Source organism: Scyliorhinus canicula, chromosome 16 (genome assembly GCF_902713615.1).
Source record: "Scyliorhinus canicula chromosome 16, sScyCan1.1, whole genome shotgun sequence".
Lineage (NCBI taxonomy): Eukaryota > Metazoa > Chordata > Chondrichthyes > Carcharhiniformes > Scyliorhinidae > Scyliorhinus > Scyliorhinus canicula.
Window position 1 is genome coordinate 137,191,203 of NC_052161.1, and position 23,748 is coordinate 137,214,950.

General features: G+C 53.7%; 1 protein-coding gene across 1 annotated transcript in view; it reads left to right on the plus strand.

Annotated features, from left to right (window-relative positions):
* Positions 1-479: 479 nt before the first annotated feature.
* Positions 480-23,748, plus strand: part of slc25a33 (solute carrier family 25 member 33) — a 44,460-nt gene continuing 21,191 nt past the window's right edge. The window contains exon 1 of the mRNA XM_038822161.1: positions 480-615. Within this exon, the coding sequence (XP_038678089.1) occupies positions 575-615 (41 nt within the window). The 5' untranslated portion in view covers positions 480-574. The remainder of the gene's footprint in view (positions 616-23,748) is intronic.

Here is a 23,748-nt window from a genome sequence, read left to right on the forward strand (position 1 = left end):
CACGCAGACACGGGGAGAACGTGCAGACTCCGCACAGACATTGACCCAAGCCGGGAATCGAACCCGGGTCCCTGGCGCTGTGAAGCAGTGCTAACCACTGTGCTACAGTTCAGTACCTGTGGAGCATTTCCAACAGAATCACAGGATTGTTACAGGACAGAAGACCTTTCAGCCCGCACTGTTTCTGTGCTGGCTCTCTCTCACTTGGTGCCATTCCCCCCACCCTGCATGTATTTCCTTTACAGATAATAAACCCATTGTCACTTATTTTCTTATTTCAGGTTTCCAGCCTCCGCCAGTACTTTGTTCCCTCTTTCTGGCTCACTTTCCAGCTGTACTTTGCACACTGTTCCCTGGCTGCTGAGTTCCCCTGCTGACCAGCCCCGCCCCCTCTGCCCACCCGTGACGCAGGCGGCCGCAGTGACGCGGGGCCACCGCCCCCGCCCCGCCTCCGGTGACGTCACAGGTCGGCCGCCGCGCCTGCGCACTGGTCCCGCCACCATTGCCGGGCTGCTGTCAGTTGGGAGAGGAGCAGGGTGCTGAGCTGAGCGTGCCTCACAATGTCACTGTGAAGATGGCCCAGAGAGAAACAGTCCTGCACCTCTTCGCAGGAGGGTGAGTTCAATGAAGCGGATTTAAAAAGAAAAAATCAGCTCAGGGGTCGGGCTGGGGGGATTATTAATCAGATAGGCCGCTCCCGGTCGCCCCTGGTTACCGATCAGATGATGTTCTATGTGACGGAATGTTCCAGAAGGCAGCAGCATGTCTACCCCCTCCCTTCCCCCACCCCCCTCCTTTCCCCCACACCACCCCCAACACCCCTTCCCCCTCCCTTACCCCCCTCCCCCCCCTCCCTTACCCCCCCCCCCCCCCTTACCCCCCTCCCCCCCTCCCCACCTCCCTTACCCCCCTCCCCCCCCCTCCCTTACCCCCCTCCCCCCCCCTCCCTTACCCCCCTCCCCCCCCTCCCTTACCCCCCTCCCTTACCCCCCTCCCTTACCCCCCTCCCTTACCCCCCTCCCTTACCCCCTCCCTTACCCCCTCCCTTACCCCCCTCCCTTACCCCCCTCCCTTACCCCCCTCCCTTACCCCCCTCCCTTACCCCCCTCCCTTACCCCCCCCACCCTTACCCCCCTCCCTTACCCCCCCCACCCTTACCCCCCCCTTACCCCCCCCACCCTTACCCCCCCTCCCTTACCCCCCCTCCTTACCCCCCCTCCCTTACCCCCCCCACCCTTACCCCCCCTCCCCCCCCCCACCCTTACCCCCCCTCCCCCCCCCCACCCTTACCCCCCCTCCCCCCCCCACCCTTACCCCCCCTCCCCCCCCCCACCCTTACCCCCCCTCCCCCCCCCCACCCTTACCCCCCCTCCCCCCCCCACCCTTACCCCCCCTCCCACCCTTACCCCCCCTCCCTTACCCCCCCCTCCCTTACCCCCCCTCCCTTACCCCCCCTCCCTTACCCCCCCCACCCTTACCCCCCCTCCCTTACCCCCCCCACCCTTACCCCCCCTCCCTTACCCCCCCACCCTTACCCCCTCTCCCTTACCCCCCCTCCCTTACCCCCCCTCCCTTACCCCCCTCCCTTACCCCCCTCCCTTACCCCCCTCCCTTACCCCCCTCCCTTACCCCCCAACCCGCACTCTTACCCCCCAACCCCCCCTCCCTTAACCCCCAACCCCCCCCTCCCTTAACCCCCCAACCCCCCCCCTCCCTTAACCCCCCAACCCCCCCCCCCTTAACCCCCCAACCCCCCCCTCCTTAACCCCCCAACCCCCCCCCCCTTAACCCCCCAACCCCCCCCTCCCTTAACCCCCCAACCCCCCCCCTCCCTTAACCCCCCAACCCCCCCCTCCCTTAACCCCCCAACCCCCCCTCCCTTAACCCCCCAACCCCCCCCTCCCTTAACCCCCCAACCCCCCCCTCCCTTAACCCCCCAACCCCCCCCTCCCTTAACCCCCCAACCCCCCCCTCCCTAACCCCCCAACCCCCCCCTCCCTTAACCCCCCAACCCCCCCCTCCCTTAACCCCCAACCCCCCCCCCTCCCTTAACCCCCCAACCCCCCCTCCCTTACCCCCCAACCCCCCCCCTCCCTTAACCCCCCAACCCCCCCTCCCTTAACCCCCCAACCCCCCCCTCCCTTAACCCCCCAACCCCCCCTCCCTTAACCCCCCAACCCCCCCCTCCCTTAACCCCCCAACCCCCCCCTCCCTTAACCCCCCAACCCCCCCCCTCCCTTAACCCCCCAACCCCCCCCTCCCTTAACCCCCCAACCCCCCCCCTCCCTTAACCCCCCAACCCCCCCCTCCCTTAACCCCCCAACCCCCCCCCTCCCTTAACCCCCCAACCCCCCCCTCCCTTAACCCCCCAACCCCCCCCTCCCTTAACCCCCCAACCCCCCCCTCCCTTAACCCCCCAACCCCCCCCTCCCTTAACCCCCCAACCCCCCCCTCCCTTAACCCCCCAACCCCCCCCTCCCTTAACCCCCCAACCCCCCCCCCCCTTAACCCCCCAACCCCCCCCCCTCCCTTAACCCCCCAACCCCCCCCTCCCTTAACCCCCCAACCCCCCCCTCCCTTAACCCCCCAACCCCCCCCTCCCTTAACCCCCCAACCCCCCCCTCCCTTAACCCCCCAACCCCCCCCTCCCTTAACCCCCCAACCCCCCCCTCCCTTAACCCCCCAACCCCCCCCTCCCGTAACCCCCCAACCCCCCCCTCCCTTAACCCCCAACCCCCCCCTCCCTTAACCCCCCAACCCCCCCCTCCCTTAACCCCCCCAACCCCCCCCCCTCCCTTAACCCCCCAACCCCCCCCTCCCTTAACCCCCCAACCCCCCCCTCCCTTAACCCCCCAACCCCCCCCCTCCCTTAACCCCCCAACCCCCCCTCCCTTAACCCCCCAACCCCCCCTCCCTTAACCCCCCAACCCCCCCCTCAACCCCCCCCCATAACCCCCCCCTCAACCCCCCCCCCTCAACCCCCCCCCCCCCCTCAACCCCCCCCCCCCTCAACCCCCCCCCCCCTCAACCCCCCCCTCAACCCCCCCCCCTCAACCCCCCCCCCTCAACCCCCCCCCCTCAACCCCCCCCCCTCAACCCCCCCCCCTCAACCCCCCCCCCCTCAACCCCCCCCCCTCAACCCCCCCCCCCCTCAACCCCCCCCCCCTCAACCCCCCCCCCCCTCAACCCCCCCCCTCAACCCCCCCTCCCTCAACCCCCCAACCCCCCCCTTAACCCCCCACCCCCCCCCCCCCCGCAGATCTTAATCGGCAGGACCATATTGTAACTGTGTAACTGTAGATGGGAGAAGGTACTCCTGGCCTGCAGGAGCTCTGTTTTCTAATTGGTTAACTGTAGTGGTTTGGTGGCGGTCATGGGGCAGGGAGATACCTTGGGCATCAAGGGTGGTTGTGTTTTTGGTTTTATTTGTTCAATTGGTGCATTTTACTGGCTTGGCATCTTTACGAAAATCGACAATCAACCTTAGATGACATAACCTTAATAATCCAGCAGTGAGCTGGTTCCCAGAATAGAATAAGCTGCTTTTGAGTTTCTGCCGCAAGTGTGATTACTAATCCAGTCGGGATTTATTTGTAAAGAATGTGGGATATGATTGTAAACCCATGGTTTTATCCTGCGTCACTCACCTGATCATCGTAGTGTGTCTCTAACTTGTTGACTTTGCTTTCAAATTGCATAGTTTCTTTGTACAATTCCCAGGGTTCTGAGTGATCAGCTCAGTGTTAATTTTAATTATAATTACATTGCTTTTATTGTGAAAGTATATATTATAAAATATAATGGGAAATGGGTGTATACTCACTGTATTTTTCTGACTTATTCCTCTTTGTGGAGATAGAGGGGATACGCCTCTCTGCTGACTTGTTTTTCTTGACTTGTAGCTGAGTGCCTCAAGGGTGCTGCTATTTACAATGTAGCCTCTCCATGTGACTGGTAATATCTTTTCAGACAGTCGGTTTCTGACTCTGTGCAGCTCTTTTGGAAGCAAATTGTTTGGTGTTTGTGAGCACAGTAACATGCCAATATTTAAGAAGATCAGGGGGGTTATTCTTTGGTATCATGGCACAGTGGTTAGGACTGCTGCCTCACAGCACCGGGGACCCAGGTTCAGTTCTGACCATGGGTGACTGTATGGTTTGCATGTTCTCTCATGTCTGGGTGGGTTTACTCCCACAGTCCAAAGATGTGCAGGTTAGGTGGATCGACCATGTTAAATTGCTTCTTAGTGACCAAAAGGTTAGGTGGGATTTCTTGGTTATGGAGATCAGGTGAAGGGGCCTGACCCTAGCGAGGGTGCTCTTTCAGGGGGCCGGTGCAGATTCGATGGGCCAAATGGCTTTTTGCACAGTAGGGATTCTATGATTATCACTTTCTGATAAAAGATCGTTAACCTGAAAAGTTAACTCTCGATGGATGTGGTCTGACCTGAGTATTTCCAGTATTTTGTTTTTCTATTTCTTTGCTGTTTGTGAGCTTTCTGTGTGCAAATGTGACGCAAACATACTTGGTTGGCTGCAAAGTACTTGGGAACAGCCTGAAATTGTGAATATGCTATCATAGAACTTAGTGCAGAAGGACGCCATTCGGCCCACCAAGTCTGCACCGGCTCTTGGAAAGAGCACCCTACCCAAGCCCACACCTCCACCCTATCCCCATAACCCAGTAACCCCATCCAACACTAAGGGCAGTTTAGCATGGCCAATCTACCTAACCTGCACATCTTTGGACTGTGGGAGGAAACCAGAGCACCCAGAGGAAACCCACGCAGACTCCGCACAGACAGTGGCCCAAGCCGTGAATCAAACTTGGAACCCTGGAGCTGTGAAGCAATTGTGCTAACCACTATGCTACCGTGCTGCCCTATATAAAGTATTTTTATGGTTGAGCTCCGTCCAGTCTGTTGGTTGACATAAACAATGCTGCATTTATTCATTAAGGCAGATTAATGGTTTTTAAGGAAATTAAACAACCTTCAAAGGAGGAAAATGCTGATGTATTTTCCTGCACAAAGACTCTAAGGGCATCTTAGCCACATTTTGAAGGTATTGCTTTGTTTGAAGTTTAAGAATACCTGGCTAATTTTATAACTTCACCCCATCCACCATTTCTTGTGCAGTTGATTCTATGCAACTCCAAAGGATGATTATTTAGCCTTCCCCGCTTGTAACAATTGATTGTGTCTAGGGGCAGCACGGTGGCACAGTGGTTAGCATTGCTGCCTCACGGTGCCGAGGTCCTGGGTTCGATCCTGACTCTGGGTCACTGTCCGTGTAGAGTTTGCACATTCTCCCCGTGTTTGCGTGGGTTTCACCCCCACAACCCAAAGATGTGTAGTGTAGGTGGATTGTGGCCACTCTAAATTGCCCATTAATTGGTTGGTGGGAGGACAAAGATAATGTGTTATCCAAGTATGGACTAACCACATCAAGGATATTTGGCGTGGGAGTTTAAGACATGTCCCCACAGAGCAGGCGGTGTTGGAAAATGGTAGCAGTGACGGTTCCTCTGGGGAGTGCAGCCAGAGTCAAATTCAGGGCACTGTGGGTGAGGAGGTGGTGTTTCAATACCGATCGAGGCAATTATTGCAGGAGGGATGATATCTTAGAAGGTTCCTCAAATGAGGCCATGTGGGTAGAACTTAGAAACAAAAAAAAGGGCAATCACGTTTCTGGGTTCCTGAGAGATACCATAAGGAGGGATAGAATGGCAGATATGTGGCAAATCCCTGAGAAATGTAAGAATATTAGGGGATTTCAACTTCCCCAATATTAACTGGGATAGTCTGGTGTGAAAGGCTTAGAGAGGGCAGAATTCTTAAAATGCATCGAGAAGTGCTTTGGTGGAAGTTTCAGTGGGACCGCATTCTATTGACTGACCATAATTCAGTAGAACTTGAGATAGGTCCCAGGTATCTGCTGTTCTTGTCCTTCTAGATGATAGTTTGATAGGTGCTGCCTAAGGAACCATGGTAAGGTCCTGCAGTGCATCTTGTAGATGGTACACATGGCTGCCACTGTTCGTCGGTGGTGATGGGATTGAATGTTTATGGAAGGGGAAGCAAATCAAAGGGGGTTGCTTTGTCCTGGATGGTGTGGAGCTGCGTGAGTGTTGTTTTTTTTAAAAAATGTTTCTTTATTCTCCTCTTTACATCCACCAACAATAAACAATAATCAGTAACAAATATGTCAATCCCCATATCAATAACAATGATCCCATCCTCCCACCAAGCCACAAACAGTAGCCTGCATGTGCACATAAACAAATAACAAAAAGGAATCAGGAATCATCCATAGTCACCATCAACACCCCCCCCCCCCCCCCCCCCCCCCAAACTACCAACTAATGAAGTACATGATGAATAATGCCCATGAATTGTAGAACCCCTCCATCCTTCCCCTCAGTTCAAACTTAACCTTCTCAAGAGTCAAGAATTCCAACAAGTCCCCCCCGGTTTCATGTGCACCACTTTAGAAATTACCCTAAAAGCCTCCTTCCAGTAATCCTCTAGCTTTGGATAGGACCAAAACATATGAACCACCTTCAGCTGTATCAGCCCCAACCTTGCGCACGAGGTGGAGGCATTCACTCTCCAGAGCACCTCACATCAGAATCCCTCCTCCATATCCTCTCCCAGCTCTTCCTCCCACTTTGCTTTGATCCCTTCCAATGGTGCCTTCTTTCCAAAATAGCTCCGTAAACCACTGACACTACTCTCTCCTCCAGTCCCCCTGTCGTCAGCACCTCCTCCAGCAATGTGGAGGCCGGCTCCTCCGGGAAGTTCTGTATCTCCTTTCTGGCAAAGTCTCGAGCCTGCATGTATCTAAACATTTCCCCTGACCCTGCCCCCAACCCGAAGTGTTGGCGAAGCTGCCTCCAAATTCTCAATGCAGCTATTATTACCGGACTCCGAGTACTTCCCCGGGGCTATCGGGAGTGGCGTGGTTGCTATTGCTTTCAATCCCGACCCCCTGCACAAACTCTCCTCCATTCTGACCCACAGGGAATCAACCCCTCTGACCCAACTCCGCACCACCTCCACATTCGCTACCCAGTAGTAATACATCTGGTTCAGAAGACCCAAACCCTCTGCCTGCCCTCCCCTCTGTAAGAACATAAGAACTAGGAGCAGGAGTAGGCCATCTGGCCCCTCGAGCCTGCTCCGCCATTCAATGAGGTCATGGCTGATCTTTTGTGGACTCAGTAGTAGCACCTTTCTAACTCTGGCCACCTTCCCTCCCCATATGAATGACGTAATCCTTCCCTCAGTCTCTCTGAAAAAAGCCTTTGGCAGGAAAATCGGCAGGCATTGAAAAATAAACAAAAATCGTGGCAACACGTTTGCTTGAGTGTTGTTGGAGCTGGACTCATTCAGGCAAGTGGAGAGTATTCCATTACACTCCTGACTTGTGCCTTGTAGATGGTGGGCAGGCTTTAGGGGGTCAGAAGGTGAGTTACTCATCCTATCATCCCTAGCCTTTGAGCTGCCCTGGTAGCCATAGTATTATTATGGATGGTCCAGTTCAGTTTCTAATCAATAGTAACCCCCATAGAGTCATAGATTTTGCAGTGCAGAAGGTGGCATTTGGCCCATCAGTTTGCACCAGCCCCTGGAAAGAACACACTGCCTAAACCCACGCCTCCACCCTATCCCCGCAACCCCACCTAACATTTTGAACACTAAGGGGCAATTTAGCATAGCCAATCCACTTAACCTGCACATCTTTGGACTGTGGGAGGAAACCGGAGCACCCAGAGGAAACCCAGGATATTGGTTGTGGGGGGGATTCAGCAATGGTAATGCCATTGTATGTCAAGGGACGATGGTTAGATCCTCTCTTGTAGGAGATGGTCATTGCCAGGCACTTGTGTGGCACAAATGTAACTTGCTATGGCAGCCCAAGCCTGGATATTGTCCAGGTCTTGCTGAATTTGGTCATTGACTGTTTCATTATCTGAGGATGGTGCTGAATATTGTGCAGTCATCTGTGAACTTGCCCACTTCTGTCCTTATGGTGGAAGGGAGGTCATTGATGAAGCAGCTGAAGATAGTTGTGCCTCGGACACTACCCTGATGAACTGCTGCAGTGATGCCCAGGAGTTGAGATGATTGACCTCCAATCATGCTATCTTACTTTGTGCCAGGTATGACGCCAACTAGCAGACAGTTTTCCCCTGATTCCCATTAACTCCAGTTTTGCTAAGGCTCCTTTAAGCCATACTCGGTCAAATGCAAGGGCAGTCACTCTCACCTCCCCTCTGGCATTCAGCTATTTTGTCGATGTTACATCAAGGGACATGAGGATAATGGGAAAAATTGTATGAGGTAGGTGATCAGCCATGATCTGTTTGAATGGCAGAGGTGGCTTGATAGAAATAAATGGCCCATTTCCTATTTCCCATGTTCTTATAGCTGTCCCGGTTGCCAATACAAAGAATGCAGCCTACTAGTGTGAGGCAGGTATAGATTCCAAACAACTGAAGAGGTCAAGAAGGCCTCTGAATAACTACACCAATATTTTGGGGGTCTAATATCTGTAGTTCAAGTTTTGGTTGCGTGCCTCAACAATCTGTTCAAGGATGATGTTTACGCTGAATTGAGTCGGTGGATGGTTGATAGACTGGAAATATGTGCTCTTGTTTGGCTTGATGTTTTGTGTGGTTTCGTCATCAAATCATGGGATGCTATTAATGTACAAACTAGAGTTGGATTTTTCAAAAATGTGGACTATCATAGAGTAGAGTCACAGAATCCCTACAGTGTAGAAGGAGGCCATTTGTTCATCAAGTCTGCACCAATCCTTCGAAACAGCACACCACCCCGTCCTATGCCCATAACCACACCTCACCTGCATATCACTGGACACTGGCAACTTAGCATAACCACTCCACTTAACCAGCATATCTATGGACTGTGGGAGGAAACCAGAGCACCTGGAGGAAACCCACGCAGACACTGGGAGAAGGTAAAAACTCCTCACAGGCAGTCACCCAAGGCCAGAATTAAACCCAGGTCCCTAGCGCTGCTAATCACTGTGCTGCCCCAATATCCTGTTCAATGAATGCAGAGAGAGGTGATGTGTTGTGGAGGGGGTCAAAATGATTTTATTTTTCAGAGGCCCCTGTTTGAGATGTCTCGAGGATACTTTTTGATTTTTCAAGGGCTCCTTTTTCATTCTCACCAACTCCTTTATTAGGTGATGCAGTCAAGTAGTAACATTGCCACTTTTATGGTGAATTGGTTTCAGAATTTCCGTCTCTAGATAGACGAGAAACTACAAATATGAAACGGACTATTATATAGCAACTCGTCCACTTAAACTAAGGATTAATCTGATCAAAATAGTAGCTCACCATGTGTCACTGCTGGATTTCAGTCCAAAGATGTGCAGGTTAGGTGGATTGGCCATGCTAACTTGCCCTTGCTGTCCAAAAAGGTTAGGTGGGGTTACTGGGTTATGGGGATAGGGTGGAGGTGTGGGCTTAAGGTGGGTGTCTTTCCAATGGTTGGTGCAGACTCGATGGGCTGAAAGGCTTCCTTCTGCACTGTAGATTCTATGATTGAAAAATTTATTTTGCAAAGTAACCCCAGTATTTGGCAACAAATGGTTTGTGCAATAGTCGTTGAAAACCAGAGCAGAGATATTGTCATTAATTGCCTAGATGTAAGTGAAAGAGTGATAGTCCTGTTATGTGGCACTAGCAGCCTGACCACACTTGGAAAAGATAACCTTTCCGGTGCTGCAATGTATGCTCAACAGCTTAAATTCTACAGCTTCCCCCTCTGTACTTCTGAAAATGTTTTTGGTGAATTCACTATCAATTGACAATGTAAGAGAACACTAAATGTATTTAAGACAGAAGATCTGTAAAGAGACTAATCAGAGATACGGGCACGATTGAACAGCCTCGCCTCACCTGGCAAGAATCCGTGCAAGGTAGGTAGATCACAGGAACAACCAAAATTGGGAACCTCACCAGGCGGCAAGCGGTTTGCAATCGAACCGGCTTGGTGCCATTGGTGGATTCCAGCACTCGCCTTGGCGTGGCGAGCACTCACTAATGACCACTTAAGACCCATACCACCTGTGGTGAATGTAATTCATACTATATTGTATTGTGTGGTATTGAGTCCTTGTGGGCTCTGTCTGTGAGCCGTTGCGTGGCTCTGCCCATAGGGGGAGATGAGGAGCTTGTACAGGGCTCCACCCTTGGCTCCACCCATGGCCCCTCCCACTACCGGAAGTATAAAGTGCTTCAGCCATGTGAGCCTGCCTTCAGTTCTTCTGGTCGCAGGCAGGCTCAGTTGTAAGACTATTAAAACCACAGTTTACTTCCAATCGTGTTCCAAGTGAATTGATGGTCACATCAATTTAATAGTCTTAGAAAACTTGAAGAAAACTACTATGGAATCAGCCCTCCAACCTGATCGACTAGAGCTCGACCCGCAGGCTGCAGAGGCGAAGGAAGTCTTCCTACGCTGGCTTCGGTGTTTCAAGGCCTACCTGGCTGAATCGATCACCTCCGAGACTACAGAGGAGCAGAAACTCAGCCTACTGCACGTACGGGTGAGCCATCGCATCTCTACGCAACTCAATTGTACCGACTCCTATACTGAGGCCCTTGCTATGCTCGACCAATTGTACGTGCGGCCGGTAAACAAGGTCTACGCTCGGCACATTTTCACTACCCGCCGCTAGTGCCCCGCAGAGTCGCTAGAGGACTTCCTGCGCGACTTAAAAGCCCTTGCTCGGGACTGCAACTTTCAGGCTGTAACGGCCTCCCAGCATATGGAACTCGCTGTCCGTGATGTGTACGTTGCGGGGCTCCGGTCTAACTATGTGCGCTAGCGACTACTTGAGAAAGGGGCCCAGAACTTTGAGGACACGGTAGAGCTAGCAACTACTATGGCGGTCGCGTTCTGAAGTCTAAACTCATTCCCCGCAGATAAAGCGACCCCATCGTGGACCCCCGACCAGCGACTGCCCCAGGCCTGTGCCGCGCGGCCACCCGCTCACTATGGAGCGCCAGCGTGCCATTTGTGTGGCCAGCCCCAACACCCACGGCAGCACTGCCCCGCCCGCAACGCGACCTGCAGCAGCTGCGGTCGAAAAGGACATTATGCCAGAGTATGCCTGGCGAAATCGAAACCTTCTAACTCCCCCGCAGTCCAGAACAATGGCTCCCCCAATTCGCAGGCCCCGCAACGTTGCAGCGTGTCTGCCGACTCCGCCTCCGCCCGACATGTGCGACTCATGGGGACCGCCATCTTGGCAATCCTCCCCCACGCGGCCGGCCAGGTGCGAGTCTTTGGGGCCGCCATCATCTTATCACCCGCCACGTGTGATCAACGGGGGCCGCCATCTTGGCTATCACCCAATGCTCCCCTCGACGACTACGACCTCCGCGGACAGTCATCACAGGGCCACTCCAGCACTGCTGATCGAGCTGCCGACTACCCGCAACTCAACGCAGTCACGTTGGACCAGTCGCGTCCGAAGTACCTCCAGAGCTCGATGATGTTCGTTCAAATCAACGGATACAAGACACCGTGCCTGTTCGACTCCGGGAGCACCGAGATCTTCGTACATCCTGACCTGGTAAGACGCTGTTCGCTCCCTATCTTCCCTGCACAGCAAACTATCTCCCTCGCCTCGGGCTCGCACTCGGTCCAAATACAAGGGCGCACCGTCGCGACCCTAACGATTCAGGGCGCCAGCTACTCTAATTTCCAGCTGTACGTACTCACCGACATCTGCGCCCCACTCTTACTCGGGCTCGATTTCCAATGCAACCTCAAGAGCCTCACACTCAGCTTCGGCCCCCACCGCCACTCACTATATGCAGCTTAGCGACTCTAAAAATCGACCCCCCTCCACTCTTCACTAACCTTTTTTTTAAATAATTTTTATTGAATTTTTCAAAATACAAACATTTTAACCCCCCCTACATTTACATTTAAATTATAACAACACAAAGTCAAACCCCCCTACTTAACAAGAAAGAGAAAAAGAATCCCCCCCCCCCCCCCCCTACCCGCGCATCCCCCCCCCCCCCCCCCCGCCGGCGAACCGACAGTCAGACCAACTTATCATTTCTAGCAGCGTCCTCGGGCAGGCCTTGCCCGTGCCACCGCCGCTACCGTACTTCCTTCGTCGTTTTCCCCCCTCCCCCCCCCCCCCCCTCCCCCCCTCCCGCCCTCCCCTCCCCTCCCGGGTTGCTGCTGTCATGGCCTCAGTTTCTATCTCTGATCCAAGAGGTCTAGGAAGGGTTGCCATCGCCTGGAAAACCCCTGCACCGACCCTCTCAGGGCGAATTTGATCCTTTCCAATTGGATAAAGTTTGCCATGTCGTTTAACCAGGTGTTAACACTCGGAGGCCTTTCGTCCCTCCACTGAATCAGGATCCTCCTCCGAGCCACCAAGGACGCAAAGGCTAATATTCCAGCCTCCCTCGCCTCCTGTACCCCCGGTTCCACCCCAACCCCGAAGATCGCAAGTCCCCATCCTGGCTTGACCCTGGACCCCACCACTCTCGACACCGTCCCTGCCACCCCCCTTCCAGAACTCCTCCAGTGCCGGACATGCCCAAAACATATGTGCATGGTTCGCAGGGCTTCCCGAACATCTAATACACCTGTCTTCACCCCCGAAAAAACCGACTCATCCTTGTCCCCGTCATGTGGGCTCTATGCAGTACCTTAAATTGAATGAGACTTAGTCGCGCACATGACGACGACGAGTTAACCCTCTCCAGGGCGTCTGCCCATGTCCCGTCCTCTATCTGTTCCCCCAGCTCTAACTCCCACTTATCTTTCAGCTCCTCTACTGGTACCTCCTCCACCTCCTGCATAATCTTATAGATGTCCGAGATCTTCCCCTCCCCGACCCAGACCCCTGATAGCACCCTATCACTCACCCCCCTGTCGGGGAGCGCGGGGAACCCCGCTACCTGTCGTCTGGCAAATGCCTTCACTTGGAGGTACCTGAACGTGTTCCCCGGGGGGAGCCCAAATTTCTCCTCCAGCTCTCCCAGGCTCGCAAACCTCCCCTCTATAAACAAGTCCCTCAGTTGTCTAATACCCGCCCTCTGCCAGCTCTGGAATCCCCCTCCTGTGTTTCCCGGCGCAAATCTGTGGTTCCCTCTTAGTGGTGCCCCTATCAGACCTCCCACTTCCCCCCTGTGTCGCCTCCACTGCCCCCAGATCTTGAGGGTGGCCGCCACCACCGGGCTCGTGGTATACCTCGTGGGAGGGAGCGGCCATGGTGCCGTTACCAGTGCCCCTAAGCTTATGTTGCCGCAGGACGCCCTCTCCATGCGCTTCCAGGCTGCCCCCTCCCCTTCCATCATCCACTTTCGTACCATCGATGTATTTGCCGCCCAGTAATATCCTGAAAGGTTGGGTAACGCCAGCCCTCCACTATCCCTACTCCGCTCCAAAAAGACCCTTCTAACTCTCGGGGTGCCATGTGCCCACACATACCCCATGATACTACTCGTTACCTTCTTGAAAAAGGCCCTGGGGAGGAAGATGGGCAGACACTGGAACAAAAACAAGAACCTCGGGAGGACCGTCATTTTAACTGACTGCACCCTCCCTGCTAGCGACAGCGGCACCATGTCCCACCTCTTAAACTCCTCCTCCATCTGCTCCACCAGTCTGGAAAAGTTCAACTTGTGTAGGGTCCCCCAGTTCTTTGCCACCTGCACCCCCAAATACCTAAAACTTTTAACTGCTCTTTTGAAGGGGAGCCTCCCAATTCCCTCCCCTTGGTCTCCCGGGTGTATTACAAAGACCTCACTTTTCCCCAGATTTAATTTATATCCCGAAAAGTCCCCGAACTCCGCTAGTATCCCCATTACCTCCGGCATTCCCCCCTCCGGGTCTGCCACATACAACAACAAATCATCCGCATAGAGCGAGACCCGATGTTCCTCCCCTCCCCTTGTCAGTCCTCTCCACCCCCCTGAACCCCTCAGTGCCATCGCCAACGGCTCAATCGCTAATGCAAAGAGTAAGGGAGATAGGGGACATCCCTGCCTGGTACCTCGATGGAGCCCAAAATATTCTGACCTCCTCCCGTTTGTTACCACACTTGCCATCGGAGCTGAATAGAGCAGTTTTACCCACTTGATAAATCCCTCCCCAAACCCAAACCTTTCCAACGTCTCCCACAAGTATTCCCACTCCACCCTGTCAAATGCCTTCTCCGCGTCCAGCGCTACCACTATCTCCGCCTCCCCTTCCACTGCTGGCATCATAATCACATTTAACAATCTCCGAACATTTGTGTTAAGTTGGCGTCCCTTCACGAACCCCGTCTGGTCTTCATGGACTACCCCTGGCACACAGTCCTCTATCCTGGTTGCCAGGACCTTTGCTAACAGCTTGGCATCTACATTTAAGAGGGAGATAGGCCTGTAGGACCCGCACTGGACCGGGTCCTTGTCCCGCTTCAAAATCAAGGAGATCAGGGCCTGCGACATTGTTGGAGGCAGAACCCCCCCCTCGCGCGCCTCATTGAAGGCTCGCACCAGCACTGGACCCACCAAGTCCACAAATTTCCTGTAAAACTCCACCGGGAACCCATCCGGCCCCGGCGCCTTCCCCGCCTGCATCTGGCCTATCCCTTTAATTAGCTCCTGCAGCTCTATCGGCGCCCCCAACCCTTCCACCAGCTCCTCCTGTACCTTTGGGAACCCCAATTTGTCGAGAAAGTTCTTCATTCCCCCTCTCCTCTTCGGCGGTTCAGACCTATACAATTCCCTATAGAAGTCCCTAAAGACCCTATTCACCTCTTGCCCCTTCTGCACTACATCCCCACCCCTCTCTCTCACTCCCCCAATCTCTCTGGCTGCATCTCGCTTACGAAGCTGGTGTGCCAGCATCCTGCTCGCCTTTTCCCCGTACTCATACGCCGCACCCTGCGCCCTTCTCCACTGCATTTCCGCCTTCCTAGTGGTCAGTAGGTCGAACCTGGCCTGCAAGCTACGCCGCTCCCTTAATAGCCCCTCCTCTGGCGCCGCCGCATATTTCCTATCTACTTCTAGGAGCTCCCCCACCAGCCTCTCCCTTTCCTGCCTCTCCTTCCTCTCTCTGTGTGCCCTTATGGAGATCAGCTCTCCTCTAATCACTGCTTTCAAGGCCTCCCAGACCGTCCCCACCTGCACCTCACCTGTGTCATTCGTACCCAGATAGTTCTCAATGCCCGTTCTCACCCTTCTGCACACCTCTTCGTCCGCCAACAGCCCTACATCCAGGCGCCACAACGGGCGTTGGTCCCGCGCCTCCCCCATGTCCACGTCCACCCAATGTGGTGCATGGTCCGATATCGCAATGGCCGAGTACTCCGTGTCCTGCACTCTCGGTATCAGCCCCCTGTTCAATACGAAAAAATCGATCCTAGAGTACACTCTGTGGACGTGGGAGAAAAAAGAATACTCCCTCGCCCTAGGCCTACCAAATCTCCATGGGTCTACCCCTCCCATCTGCTCCATGAACCCCCTTAACACCTCTGCCGCTGCCGGCCTCCTATTCGTCCTGGAACTCGATCTATCCAGCCCAGGGTCTAACACCGTATTAAAGTCCCCTCCCATGATCAGGCCCCCTGCCTCCAGTCCCGGGATGAGGCCCAGCAGGCGCCTCATAAAACCCGCGTCGTCCCAGTTCGGGGCATACACATTTACCAGTACCACACTCTCTCCCTGCAGCCTACCCCTCACCATCACGTACCTGCCCTCCTTGTCTGCCACCACCTCTGCCGCCACAAACGACACTCTCTTTCCCACCAAAATCGCCACCCCCCGGTTCTTGATATCCAAGCCTGAGTGGAACACCTGTCCCACCCACCCCCTTCTCAGGCGGACCTGATCTGCTACCCTCAAATGAGTCTCCTGCAGCATTGCTACATCAGCCTTCAGTCCCTTCAGGTGTGAGAAGACCCTTGATCTTTTGACCGGCCCATTCAGCCCCCTTACGTTCCACGTGATCAATCGGGTCGCAGAGCGACCCGTCCCTACTCCCTGTCGATTAGCCATGTCTTGTCCCTTGCTCGCCCCGGGTCATCCCTTCTTTTCTGACCCGCTTCCCATAGCGATGGCCCCCCCCCCCCCCACCCCCCCCGGCTCTCCCCTTCTCGTCCCTGGTCTTTCTAGCAGCAACCCGGTGTCCCCCCCCAGTCCCCTCCCCTTCCCCCCCCCCCCCCCCCCTGGCTAGGACCCCTCCTAGCCGCGATGTACCCCACATCGTACTCCCGAGAGTCAGCTGGTCTCCGCTGACCCGGCTGCTCCTGCCACATTCCGACTCCTCCCGGTTCACCCCATCTGCGCCCGTGAAAGATCCCCTTAAAACCCCCGAGAAAGACCCGCATAATCAACCCGCTCCCCCCCGTCCCGTCTCCCCAACTTAACGCTATAAATACAAATACCCAATGGCAACTAAATACATAAATACTTAACTACATACTTAAATAACAAAATAATTAACTAACTATCAACTAACCGCGTGCCCAACCATCACCCTCCATCAAACAGTATAAATAACCGCAGATAACCATAACCCGAAAAGAAAAAAAAGAACCAAAAAACCCCCCCAAGCACCCAAAGAAAAAGGGTAGGAGGGGTAAATAACTAAGGGAAATTGGAAACGGGAAAAAACACCCCATAAGAAGCCAACGACCCACAATAGAGATTTCAACAGTACAAATATACAGAAACACCCAACCACTCGAAACCTTCAAAATATTCAGAAAAGTCAACCGTTCGAGAAAAAACACCCCAAACACTCCACGAAACTGTTACCCAGTTCCGACCTGGCCTGAAAAAGAAAAGGGCCACTTGCACAATCAAGAGTCCCCCGGCGGCTACGACCGCCGGTGCTCCCAGGTTTTAGTTCGTGTCCAACTTTTCCTCCTGTACAAAGGTCCAGGCCTCCTCTGGGGACTCGAAATAATGATGTTGGTCCTTGTAGGTGACCCACAAGCGCGCCGGTTGCAACATTCCAAATTTGATCTTTTTCGCGTGTAGCACCGCCTTTGTCCGGTTGTACCGGGCCCGCCGCTTTGCCACCTCCGCACTCCAGTCCTGGTACACCCTTACCGTCGAGTTCTGCCACTTGCTGCTTTTCTCCCTTTTAGCCCACCTCAGGACTTTCTCTCGATCACTTAGCCGCTGGAACCGCACCAGCACCGCCCTCGGGGGCTCGTTTGCCCTAGGCCTCCTGGCCATGACCCGGTATGCCTCTTCCAATTCCAGGGGCGCCGGACCGGCCCCTTCCCCCATCAGGGAGCTCAACATCTCCGCCACATATCCCGGGAGATCCGACCCCTCCAGGCCTTCTTCCAGGCCCAGGATCCTCAAATTTTTCCTCCTCATCCGAGTGTCCAGCTCCTCGAAGCGGCTCTGCCACTTCGTGTGGAGTGCCTCGTGCGCCTCCACCTTTGCCCCGATGACTGTGGCCTCCTCCTCCCTCGCGGCCATCTCCTGCTGCAGATCTTTAATCGACGCCTCTTGGATCGCCTGGGCTCCCACCAACCTGGTGGCCGTCGCGTTCATGGACTCTAAGAGTTCCACTTTCATCTCCGTGAAAAAACGGAGGAGAGCGGCCTGCTGCTCCTCCGCCCATTTCTTCCACTCCTCCGGTGCACCGCCGGCCGCCATTTTGATTTTCTTCCCCCGCTTTTTTGGGGAGCTGCTGCCGTTTTTCTTGCCGCTCCGCTCCGGGTACCGACCATAAAATCGGTCTAGTTCTCCTCAGGGGACCTTCCCCCACCGGGATTCGTTTTTTCAGCGCCGTTGGGGCCCTCCAATTGGCCCAAAAACACCTTTGTTGCAGGAGCTTCCAAATGTGCGGCTTAGCTAGTCATAGCCGCAACCGGAAGTCCACTCTTCACTAACCTAACGGCTAACTGTAAACCAGTAGCCACTCGCAGCAGGCGGTACAGCCTCTAGGATAGAGTACTCATCAAAACCGAAGTCCAGCGGCTCCTACGTGAGGGAGTCATAGAGGCCAGTAACAGCCCCTAGAGAGCTCAGGTGGTGGTCGTCAAGACTGGGGAAAAGTTCCAGATGGTGGTTGATTATAGCCAAACCATTAACCGGTTCACGCACCTCGATGCGTATCCCCTCCCCAGAATTGCAGACATGGTCAACCAGATCGCCCAGTACCGCATATTCTCCACGGTGGATCTGAAGTCTGCATACCACCAGCTCCCAATCCGCCTGGGGGACCGCCACTACACGGCGTTCGAGGCAGATGGCCGCCTCTTCCATTTCCTCCGGGTTCCTTTTGGTGTCACGAATGGGATCTCGGTATTCCAACGAGCAATGGACCGAATGGTGGACCAGTACGGGCTGCGGGCCACGTTTTCGTACTTGGACAATGTCACCATCTGCGGCCATGACCAGCAGGACCACAACGCCAACCTCCACCGATTTCTCCAAACCGCCTAGAAACTCAATCTCCCCTACAATAAGGAGAAATGCATTTTCCGCACTACCAGACTAGCCATCCTCGGCTATGTCATGGAAAACGGAGTCCTGGGCCCCAACCCGGACCCCCACTTACAACTCCCTCTCCCTCATTGTCGCAGGGCCTTTTCTCCCTCTCCCTCATTGTCCCAGGACCCTCGAGGTGCCTGGGATTCTTCTTTTACTACGCCCAGTGGGTCCCCCAGTATGCGGACAAAGCCCGTCCACTATTTAAGACCACACTCTTCCCACTGTCAGCTGAGGCCCGCCAGGCCTTCAACTGCATCGAGGAGGACATCGCCAAAGCTGCCATGCGGGCGGTGGATGAATCCATCCCCTTTTCAGGTGGAGAGCGACGCCTCAGAGGTCGCTCTCGCCACCACTCTGAACCAGGCAGGGAGACCAGTAGCCTTCTTCACCCGGACCCCCTCAGCTTCGGAACTTCGACACTCCTCAGTCGAAAAAGAAACTCAAGCCATTGTGGAAGCCGTACGGCACTGGAGGCACTACCTCGCAGGTAGGAGGTTTACCTCATCACCGACCAAAGATCGGTTGCCTTCATGTTCGACAACTCGCAAAGGGGCAAAAGAAAAAACGGTAAAATCTTGCGGTGGAGGATCGAACTCTCCACCTATAATTATGACATCATATATCGACCAGGGAAGCTCAACAAGCCCCCAGATGCCCTGTTCCGCAGCACATGCGCCAGCGCGCAAGACGACCGCCTGAAGGCTATCCACAACGACCTCTGCCACCCGGGGGTCACCCAGCTCGCCCACTACGTCAAAGCCCAAAATCTGCCTTTCTCTACCGAGGAGGTAAAAGCCATCACCAGGGATTGCCCGATCTGCGCGGAGTGCAAACCGCACTTCTATAGACCAGACAAGGCCCACCTGGTAAAGGCATCCCGGCCCTTTGAACGCCTGAGCATCGATTTCAAACGGCCTCTCCCCTCGACCAATCGAAATGTGTACTTCCTCAACGTCATAGACGAATTCTCCCGCTTCCCCTTTGCTATCCCATGCCCCAATATGACCTCCCACACAGTCATCAGAGCTCTGCACAGTGTCTTCACCCTGTTCGGTTTCACCAGCTACTTGCACAACGACAGGGGTTCGTCCTTCATGAGCGACTAGCTGCGTCAGTACCTGCTCGACAAGGGCATCGCCTCGAGCAGGACTACCAGCTACAACCCCAGGGGGAACGGGCAGGTGGAGAGGGAGAACGCGACGGTCTGGAAGACCGTCCTACTGACCCTCCGGTCCAGGAATCTCCCGACCTCCCACTGGCAGGCAGTCCTCCCCGACGCGCTCCATGCAATTGGGTCCCTCCTGTGCACCGCCACCAACCAGACCCCTCACAAACGATTATTTGTTTTCCCTAGGGGCACTACCACGAGGGCTTCGCTCTCTTGGTTGAGGACACCGGGCCCGGTTCTCCTCCGGAAACACGTCCGAACACGCAAAACGGACCTACTAGTAGAGAGGGTACTACTGCTACATTCAAACCCATGCTACGCCTTTATTGAATACCCCGACGGCTGTCAGGACTCAGTTTTCCTCCGGGACCTGGCGCCTGCAGGATCCACCACTACCACCACCACCGCTGAGGTACCCCTCACACTACACCCCACCCGACCCCCCACGCCCTGCGGCCACGCGCCTATAGGTTTCCTGCGCCCCCCCCCTTCGCCCGTCGCACCGGTCAGGAACAAAGCTCGGACCGAAACGCCCCCGGAGTCCACCCTCATACCCACACCGACCGTCACCACCCAGCCACCCGAAGAGGCTGCAACCCTGGTGCTCCGCCGATCCCAAAGGACGATTTGTCCACCGGACCGGCTCAACCTGTAGACCCGTCACCCCCGCCGGACTGGATTTTTTTTTTTACAGGCGGTGAATGTAATTCACACTGTATGGTATTGTGTCCTTGTGGGCTCTGTCTGTGAGCCGTTGTGCGGCTCTGCCCATAGGGGGAGATGAGAAACTTGTACAGGGCTCCACCCGTGGCTCCGCCCATGGCCTCTCCCACTACCGGAAGTATAAAGTACTGCAGCCGTGTGAGCCTGCCCTCAGTTCTTCTGGTCGCAGGCAGGCTCAGTTGTAAGACTATTAAAACCGCAGTTTACTTCCAATCGTGTTCCGAGTGAATTGATGGTCACATCACCACCATCCCATTAACGAGATGGTCGCCAAGGGCAGCAGGGTAGCATGGTGGTTAGCATAAATGCTTCACAGCTCCAGGGTCCCAGGTTCGATTCCCGGCTGGGTCACTGTCTGTGTGGAGTCTGCACGTCCTCCCCCTGTGTGCGTGGGTTTCCTCCGGGTGCTCCGGTTTCCTCCCACCGTCGAAAGATGTACGGGTTAGGTGGATTGGCCATGCTAAATTGCCCGTAGTGTCCTAATAAAAAAGTAAGGTTAAGGGGGGGGGGTTGTTGGGTTACGGGTATAGGGTGGATACGTGGGTTTGAGTAGGGTGATCATGGCTCGGCACAACATTGAGGGCTGAAGGGCCTGTTCTGTGCTGTACTGTTCTATGTTCTATATTGAACGGCGTCCTGAGATCAAACTGGTCACGCGAGTAGTGCTCCTTTTGAAAAACGAGAAGCTAGTACAGTGGCTGCTGAGGGGAACGGAGGAGGTGGGTAGCCATCTCTGTTTTCGGGCATGTGGCTCGGGGCAACAAAGCTGCTGCCCCAGTGCTTGGGATGGGGAAACGGGGCAGGGCGACACTGGCCCCTGGGTTGGGAGGGGGAGCAACCCCCGCCCATGCATTGTGCGCCCATGCATTGTGCACACCCACAACGCGCAATTACGGCTGCTGCAGTCTAATGCTCCCGTTAGTGGTCTGGGGTCCAGAGGCTCCTGCTGTGTCGGGGGCTGATATGCAGAGTGGGTCATCATTGGCGACTCTGTGACTGACCCTCCGCCTCCCTCGGGGGAACAGGATGTTCTGACTTGTGTCCATGGTGTCCAGCAGCATGGTCAGGTCGGCATCCCCGAAGTGTGGTGCTGTTCTCCGTGGGGCATGGCTGTGTGTTGTCTGGAATATGTTCGGGAAGAGAGTTCCCAGGAAAATTGACGAGACATCTGTTTCCACCGAGGAACTCGTGAAGGATAATTTCCCAAGTGCTGTTCGATAACGGTCAGGAACCTGCCAACATGGCCGTCAAGGAGCTTGCAGGAAACCTCGCTCGCTACAGAACTTAGCACTTGTCCAGTTCAAACACGCCCATGGTGTTGTTTCTTTACCTTGTGCTAAGAGCTTCAGTGGAACAATAATAGCAAGGGAGAATCCAGCAGATGCTGGATATCTGCAATGTAAACAAATTATCAGCATTGTTTCCTCGAATTCCTCTTTGCAGTACATGGCCTCCTTGTTGCAGTGCACAGCTCCTTTAAGATTGCCGTGCATCTTGAAGGATCATTAGTTGTGTGAGACCTGTTTGTTCTTTGTGTGGTATGTTCCAGAGTGCTGCACACTGTGCACCCATGTAATTTAAAGGTAACATTGTTCAAATGGTCAGGTGTTCATGGAATGACGGACAGATCTGGAAAATGTTGTTCCGATGAAAGATTGCCAACCTGAAATGTTAACTCTTGAGTATTTCCAATATTTTCTGTTTCTATTTCTTGGAACAGTTTTGGAGATGGAGGATAGAGAGACCAAAGGGGGAATAAAGAATTAAATGGCAAGAAATCAAAACTCTGGGTCACGTTTGTGGACTAATCGTAGATGTTCAGCAAAGTGAGCATCCAATGCACATTTGATCTCCCCAGTGCAGAGGAAATTACATTATGAATAGTGAATTCAGTAGAGTAATTTTTGAAAAAGTTATAATTTTTATTGTCACAAGTAGGTTTACATTAACACTGCAATGAAGTTACCGTGAAAAACCCCTAGTCACCACATTTCGGAGCCTATTCGGCTACATGGAGGGAGAATTCAAAATGTCCAAATTACCTAACATTATGTCTTTCGGGACTTGTGGGAGGAAACTGGAGCACCCGGAAGAAACACACGCAGACACTGGGAGAACGTGCAGACTCTGCACAGACAGCGACCCAAGCCGGGAATCGAACCTGGAATCCTGGTTGGAAGCACCAGAAAATCAATTCCTGGCCATGGGGAAAGAGGATTTCCCTGGACCATGGATTAAAGCTCGCTTGTGCTTGTATGGGAAGGTGGTTGGGGAAAGGAAGCTTAGTGGCTTCCATCAGCATTTACCTTGCTCTCTGACCTGGGAGTTGGTGCTGATAATAAGAATTTGAAATGATTATAAAATTGTCTGTTTAAAAAAAAAAGAATTTGAAATGATAAAGAGTCTCTTTTTCAAACACACAACTAGCTAGATTTAGTAGGAAACCTAGTGTTTTTAAAAAAAGAGTTTGACTCTATTGCTAAAAAGTTTTGCATATTCTGCATATACCCTTACTGTCTCAATGCAAACACCCCCCCACACACACACACGACCAACTATCTTTTATTCTTAAAGTTGCTACAGCTTGTTGCAATCTGTCACAGCTACAATTTATCCGGTGCATTCCCTTTGTCTTTGGTTCTGATGAAGAGCTAAACAGCCACAAAACGTTAACTCTCTTTTCTCTCCCTACAGATGCTGCTGTTTTTCTAGCATCATTGTTCTTGTACTTTTCTAACATATTTTGTTATGTGCTAACCTGTCTAGTCCTAATTCCGCATTCCTACCTACACGCAGCATCCCCTGCATTGAATTGCTCTTGCAGGAAATGTGAACTTTTCTATTGGGGCACAGATGTTAAGTCTTGCGTAAGACTGCATTAAGCTAACAATCTGAACCATTTATTGCAGATACTTTGTTTATATTCTTGGGCCAAGCCTATTTTGGACCATTTTTAGATAACTTTTTTTGGTACATTGTTTTATGCCCAGCTGTTTACACCTGTAGGAATCGGCTGTGCACAGTGAATTTTAGGAGTTAATTTCTGTTTCCTTACATCACTTTGAGGGACTGTGTGAAGAGGAGGCAGCAGAGACTCTTAGTAACGTCTCTGCTGGCTGTTCATGTATGGATGCTTTAAATGGTTTCTGTTAATGCAGAATTGTTACAGCACAGAAGGAAGCTATTTGGCCCATCAGGTCTGCACCAGCTCTCCAAACAAGCATCGTGGCTTTGTGTCATTCCCCTATCTTTTTGCCACGACCTTGCGAGTGGTTTCAATTCAAGTAATCATCTAATGCCCTCTTGAATGCATCGATTATATTGGTTATATTTTACATCAA